At 33.0% G+C, this 6597-nt stretch overlaps 1 protein-coding gene across 3 annotated transcripts; it reads right to left on the bottom strand.

Annotated features, from left to right (window-relative positions):
- Positions 1-2548: 2548 nt before the first annotated feature.
- LOC110669342 (beta-glucosidase 17) lies at positions 2549-6259 on the bottom strand. Of its 3 annotated transcripts, none has more exons than XM_021830977.2 (14): positions 6004-6259; positions 5642-5829; positions 5443-5512; positions 4947-5005; positions 4788-4863; positions 4610-4687; positions 4460-4547; positions 4015-4267; positions 3820-3935; positions 3501-3718; positions 3379-3410; positions 3169-3271; positions 2959-3061; positions 2549-2864 (listed from the first exon to the last, which is right to left on the bottom strand). In XM_021830977.2, exons 2-14 carry the CDS (start codon positions 5795-5797, stop codon positions 2657-2659), a joined length of 1560 nt encoding a protein of 519 aa, XP_021686669.2. In that variant the 5' UTR covers positions 5798-5829; positions 6004-6259; the 3' UTR covers positions 2549-2656. The 3 variants fall into 3 exon arrangements, with proteins under 3 accessions (XP_021686669.2, XP_021686670.2, XP_057990073.1); XM_021830978.2 differs by having other exon boundaries at positions 6142-6235; XM_058134090.1 differs by lacking the exons at positions 4788-4863; positions 4947-5005 and having other exon boundaries at positions 5642-6259.
- Between the last annotated feature and the right edge of the window lie 338 nt (positions 6260-6597).

Raw genomic sequence — 6597 nt, 5'->3', positions numbered from 1 at the left:
AAGTTAAATGGCTATAATTCACCCTTAGTTCACAACGGTCATCACAGCATCATGTAATTATATCTACGAATGTGAATGATTATTTTAAGATTCTATTTTCCTAAGTTAGTGAATGCTTTCAATTCAATAATTTAGCCAACTTTTAAAGATAAAAGGAGAAGTATAGCAACCATGAACGTATTTATATATATTATATATTTTTAAAAAAAAGGACTTTCATACTGGACTGGCCTCAGCACCTCTAGTCTGTTTCTGCAAATCCTTTCGAAAAGTTTCCATGCCCAATTCAAGCCATTCATAATGAGTTTCTTTGCATGCCGTAACCCATAATCAGAATAGAAGTATCAGATTCTCAGAGAAAATTCTTACTATAATAAATTATTATTGATCTATATAAAAATTCAAATTTGAAATTCGACATTCCCCTCACTTTTTAAAAAGTATGAAGAGACCAATTTGGATCTAATTGAAAACCTAGCCGCCTTCTTTTTTAAACTCTTTCTCTTCTCTCTCTTCTTTTGTGAGCTTTTTAGAGTGGTCATCAATAAGTATTTTCACCGGTGGTTATCTTTTCCTTTTTTTTCATTTTTTTTTTTTTGTGTTTTTTTTTCAACAATCTCTATATTTATATCCTAAAATAGATCTGTGTTTTGTTGATAAATTTGAGTTTTGTCACCTCCTGTGGAAGGATTTAGTGTTACCTCTTTTGTGAGAATTCGATACGTCCTCTATGACAATTTGTTGTTTCCTCCTTTACAAAAATCTATTTTTTCTTCTTTATCATAGAGTTTATTAAGTATTTTGCTTTGTTATTTGATTAGAAATGCAATGATAGAAAATACAACGGATATCAAAATTTGATGGTTTTCAAATCGGGCTCGTAGGAAGAAATTTTTTTCCATTAATCAATTGGTTTGATTAGATTATAATAAGATGACCCTTTTTACGATTATGTATCTCTTTCTACATTATATATATTTTTATCAACTGACCTTTCTCACTTCTATACTAATTAATTTTGGCATGAATAATTTATTTATAATATAATACATTAAAATTAATCTATATAATAGAATAATTTCAGTAATAAAAAAAAAAACAAAATCAAAATGACCAGTTCATTACCTTTCGTTGTTGCATAAACCAATGTATTTTAAATGGCAAATTTCGTATAAGTCAGATATTGAGGAACACCAAGCTATGTCTATTACTTGTTTCCCACCCACAAATTCATATACAATCAAAACTTTAAACATATAAATCTCAGCAAAGTATATGTTTCTTCTTATCTATTTTCATGTATAGAATAGAAAGAAAGCCTTGAAAGTATTTATATTTGCAGGGTGAAAACAGAATCAATAGCTGAAATATTTCTCCCAGTGCTAAAAAAAGGGAAGCAAAAATAAATAACAACACATGAAAGGAAGAATTGTATCAATCAATAAACTCATTATCCAAGGAAGATTTATCAGAGACTAAACCTGCTTATTGATGATAACAAGCAAACAACCCCACGACTGCCAAATAGAATGCATGCATATTGTATGAGAAAATGCCTAAAAGAGATTAGTTGTCACAATCCATAATCTAATGCATCAAGAGCTGTAAATATTAAAATGCAACAAACAATATGAAAGAGCCAGATAGGACTTGCATATCTAAGGTCCGCAAAGTGAAAAGGCTCTCAATAATAAACCAAAATAAAATGTTGAAAAAAAAAAAAAAGGAAAAAGCATAAAAACCCACTTGCTGTTGTGCAGTTTGGTGCTTGATAACAAAGTTTGTTGCTCTTGCTTATGAAACAGAATCTAGATTACATTATAATAGTGGTAATTAACACTATGTTTTATAAGGTGATGAGCAATTTTATGTGTTTCTAAAATTATAAATTTGTGTTTGGGAGAATTCATGATTTTTTATACTATGATTTTTGAAAATCTTACATTTTTCCGCTCAACACTGGTTGATAAGTTTTTCACTTGAAAGCTCTCAAAAACCTTCACTTCTTTTTAAACAACCAAAAATTATAAAAGTTTAAAAACTATTAAGTAAAATAAAACAATAAGATTTCAGGAAAACAATAAAACAATGTGCAGCAAGTGTATTATAATGAATGCATATGGATCTTTTATTAAAAGGAAAAAGATGTAAATGAATTAATCTGAAGAAAATAAGCATCTGCATGAGACAACAGGTGAGATAGAGGCCTGATTTGTTGATTTCTAAACTGCAGTCTATGGCCTCCACTACAGCGTTTCTTGTCCAATTTGTACCATGAAAACAGAGACATTAATGTCCAATTTGTACCATAAACTGCAGTCTATGGCCTCCACTAGAGCGCCATTTGGCAGCGTACAGTGACCCTATTTTAGAGTTCAGCTTTATAATATTTATTTATATAGATATGTGATGGAGGACAAGAGATCAAAGAGTTCATTAATAGCATACTACTGATCAACATATGGTTCGTTTTCTTTTCAGGTATGCTTCAGCAATCGCAGAGTATGAAATTGCTGTGAAGATGGAGAAGAAGGAGAAGAACTCGACATTTCCTTTCCCAAATGATCTCAACACACTTATGTATTTTCACTGAAAATTAGCATAAGTAATGATTAAGAATTGAGAGGTAATTGACATTTTTTTTTTTTAAATTTAATCATTCTGAGTACAACAATGAAGATGCAGTGATTCTATTCTTCTTTTGGAGGAATTTCTTGAACCACAAAGCAGATTGTTTGAGATATCTTTTTAATTCATTTCTGTAATCTACATAAGTGATTCCAAACCGAATGGTATAACCCAAATCCCATTCGAAGTCATCAAGAAATGACCAAATATAGTATCCTCTCACATCAACACCTTCCCTGCCAAGAAATCACATCAGGCTGCATCAGTATAAAAATCAATTTCTGTTCAATCAGATATAATAAAGATGGATTTGTCAATGCCTCAACTTACTTGACAGCTTTTAAGATAGATTGTAGATGAAGATGGTGATATTTTATCCTCAACTTATCTTCTAGAGCATTAGCAAGTGACAATGAGCTACTGTCTCCCATTCCTGAGGATAAGAAAACCAGAAATATTGCAACAAAAATTCTGAAATCTTAACCAATCAAGAATTGAATCAATCAAGCACGTTCTTGACAAACTTGAGTATGTTTTTACCGTTCTCTGTGATGTAAATGGCAGGATGATTGTATTTCCTCTTTAGATACAGTAGAAGTTTATAAAGTCCTTTGGGGTATATGTATAGCCAGCTGCAATCAGTCTACAGAACAAATATAAATAATAAAATTTCTCAGTATAATTATTCTTTTTTCTCTATGTGTTTGTATGCAAGAGAAAGAGAGAGAGAGAGACAGAGAGAAGGCTTACCGGCTCGCCAATAGGAATCCCATTCTTCTCAGCTGAGAGAAATAAAAACATGTGTGTATAATTAGAAGATATAAATGAAATTCCTTGTCAAATTTGTGCAAGGTCAGAATTTGTGAAATTACTTGTTCTATTAACTCGGCTATCCGTTGTATAACTCAGATTGATACTGCTATAAGATGCAACATCTTCTGCATATGATGCTGTATAGTAATTTATTCCAATGAAATCAAAAGACCCTATCACCATTTTTGCTTGTTTTTCTGTAAATTCAGGAAGTCTATTACCCACCAAATATCGCATGGTTACTGGGTAGTCACCATAAGTGATTGGATGCACAATCCTACAGAAATCATGTACACAAAAAGCTCTTAGCAAGGAAGAAAAAATATTGTTCCCAAAATCCAATAATGGGTTGAAAGAAAATCGATGTACAGAACTCACCATCCGATCAAGAAATCAAGAGCTCTGGAGGCAGCTTTCCTGCTAGAAACATCATCATATTTAGGAACTGCCCATGCCGTAAAAACAGTAATCCCAATAATTCCTCCTTGAGAAGCCTAAATTTTCAGTTAATTGCGTCACAACATTGATTACAAGACATTCATTCCTTTGATAAGTAAAAATAAGTAAAAAAACCTGGTACTTTTCTCTATACAATTTCACAGCAGCTGCATGGCAAAGAATCAAGTGGTGGACTACTATGTATGGTTCTGTTGCAGAGTTGCCTTCGGTGCAGTTTCCGACATAATCCGAACACCGACCTGGTGCATTGTATCCATATGCATATCCATATATACTCATTAAATTAGGCTCATTGACAGTGACCCAGTGCTTCACTCTATCACCAAATTCTTTGAAGCAAAAGTCCACAAAGTCATAGAAATCGTTCCTAATTAAGACCAGCAACCAATTCCCAGAAGTAAATAGATTAGATTCTTTTTCCTTTTTTTTTTACATAAGGTCAGGGAGACTAAGTGCCCTCTCCAGGCAATCTTAAGGACAAAAATAATCCTAGAGTACTCCCCAGCTGAATCCAGTTGGGTATAGATTAGGTAATTTTAAATGCTTATTTTTTACTTACACAATGTTGGGGCTTAAGAGTCCTTTATACTCATCTTCAAGTGCCTGTGGAACATCCCAATGGAACAGGGTCACAAGGGGCTGTATACCTGACCAACATAGAGGATATTAGAAAGAGGAATTTCACATTGAAAGGGGATCAGAATTTTACCATTAGAAAGCAGATCACTGATTAGAGAATTGTAGAACTTGACTCCTTCCCAGTTCACTCCACTGCTAAGTTTTCCCTCTTAAGAAGAAAAAGCTCCATTTAGAATCAACATTGATGCATTCAATAAAAGATTTAGACATAAAAAGTTTAAGCAAAAAGATTTCTCAAGCATGAATACCAGGCAATATTCTTGGCCACGAAATCGAGAATCTATAGGAGTCTAAACCAATTTCTTTCAAAATAGAAATGTCTCCCTGTACATAACATTTCTCAATTATACATTCATGAATGGGAGAAAATTGCAGAGAAAGACCACATGAATTTTATTTCAGTAAACCTCATAAAGATGGTAGAAATCCTCAGCAACTTTCCCATTACTATGGTCTGCAATTTTTTCTGTCATGAGATCAGAAACTGTCTTAGAAACAATAAATTTGTATATGAAAAATTTCTTGTTGGGGTCAATAAAATCATTGAAGGACCAAGTTTCAATTCATATAAAAGAAAATGAAAATGTTTGACATGTATTGAATTCGATTCTTCCGCATTCCCACACTGGGTTTCCCAAAAATTCATACTGCTGCCATAGACAAAATTCAATATTTATACTGGTTTATACTACGGGAGCATTGTCCCCTGCACCCCAACATCATTTGTGGGCTCCTATCACTCTGTTACCACCACAACCCTCGAAAAGTATCCCATTTGGGTAGCACCATATGCTTCTCAGCTTAAGTCATAATTCATTCCCAATAAAAATCATATCTAAATTACAAGCCATATCATAACAGTAAAAACTAAGCATTTTCAGAGAGGTGGAGAGAGCAAGAGACCTGGATGTTCCTTAGTGAAAGTATCCCATATACTTGGCCTCCTGCCATCTAGTTCTGTTGCTCCTTCATACTGTGATGCAGGAAAAATAAAAAAATAAAAAAATAAAAAAATAAAAAAAAGAAGAAGAAGAAAGAGAGAGAGACAACATTTAGCATTTAAGGGAAACTGTGAATCTAATTGAACACATTGGGCACTGACCTGGTATGAACTTGATCCTGCTCCAAACACAAAACCAACAGGAAAACTACTCCTACTAAATTTGGTAGAAAGCTGAAGTGTATTCTTCCCTCCAGCAAGAGCAAGCAAATAAGCAAGATTTAAGAGGCAGAGGAGGAGATAATATTGTATGTTCATTCTTGACTGGAACAAAGTTTGTTCTAAGCTCCCTATACGATCAAGGGGTTGAAAATATTACTAGCAGTAACAAAAGTAATAGTATATTAATTCCACCAATGATATAAAAATAATAATAAAAAAATCAATTTCTAAGCTATAAAAAAATTCAGTTTCTCATGAAATGGAAACAGAGTACTGTTAACACTTTTATCCATTTGGGTTACCAATTTTGCCTTAAACAAATGGGAGAATGGTACTTGTCTGCTGATTTCTCATCCACCTTGCAAATTTAAACTCTAATAATTGAGTTGGGAAATTAATAGATTTCTGGTTGTTGAAAAAGTTGGGCATCAAATAGCTACCAAATGTCAATATCTGTCAGTTAGCCTTCAGCTTCATGTCATTGGCCATCCAATGAACAAATAGTTGATCAAGAAAATCAAGAAATGATAATCATCAAGAGAGGAAGAAAGCAAGAAAATCAAGAATACTCACCCAAAAAAAAAAAAAAACAAAGAAATATGCTGGGTTTTGGTTAAGAAGATCAAACTGACACCCAAAAAAAAGGAGGAGAAAAAAAATCTACAGTTTTGACGTCATACCTTTCGTTTGTTTTCTTGCAGAAGAGGAGGTTTAGCTGAGTATTTAAGCAGATGGTGTCAGCCATTTTCATCAGGAATAAAGTTCTGCTATGCTCCAAAACAGAATGTCATAGTCAGGGTAATACATTTCCACACGTTGTTAGTCACGTGGAAACAGCAGAAAAACGAATAATTGAATTTGGGTCCCAAGCAATAATTTTAAAAAAAATATATTAA

This window comes from Hevea brasiliensis, chromosome 14, assembly GCF_030052815.1.
Source record: "Hevea brasiliensis isolate MT/VB/25A 57/8 chromosome 14, ASM3005281v1, whole genome shotgun sequence".
NCBI lineage: Eukaryota > Viridiplantae > Streptophyta > Magnoliopsida > Malpighiales > Euphorbiaceae > Hevea > Hevea brasiliensis.
The sequence above is the reverse complement of the archived record's forward strand: the minus strand, read 5'-3'. Positions and strand labels throughout refer to the sequence as shown.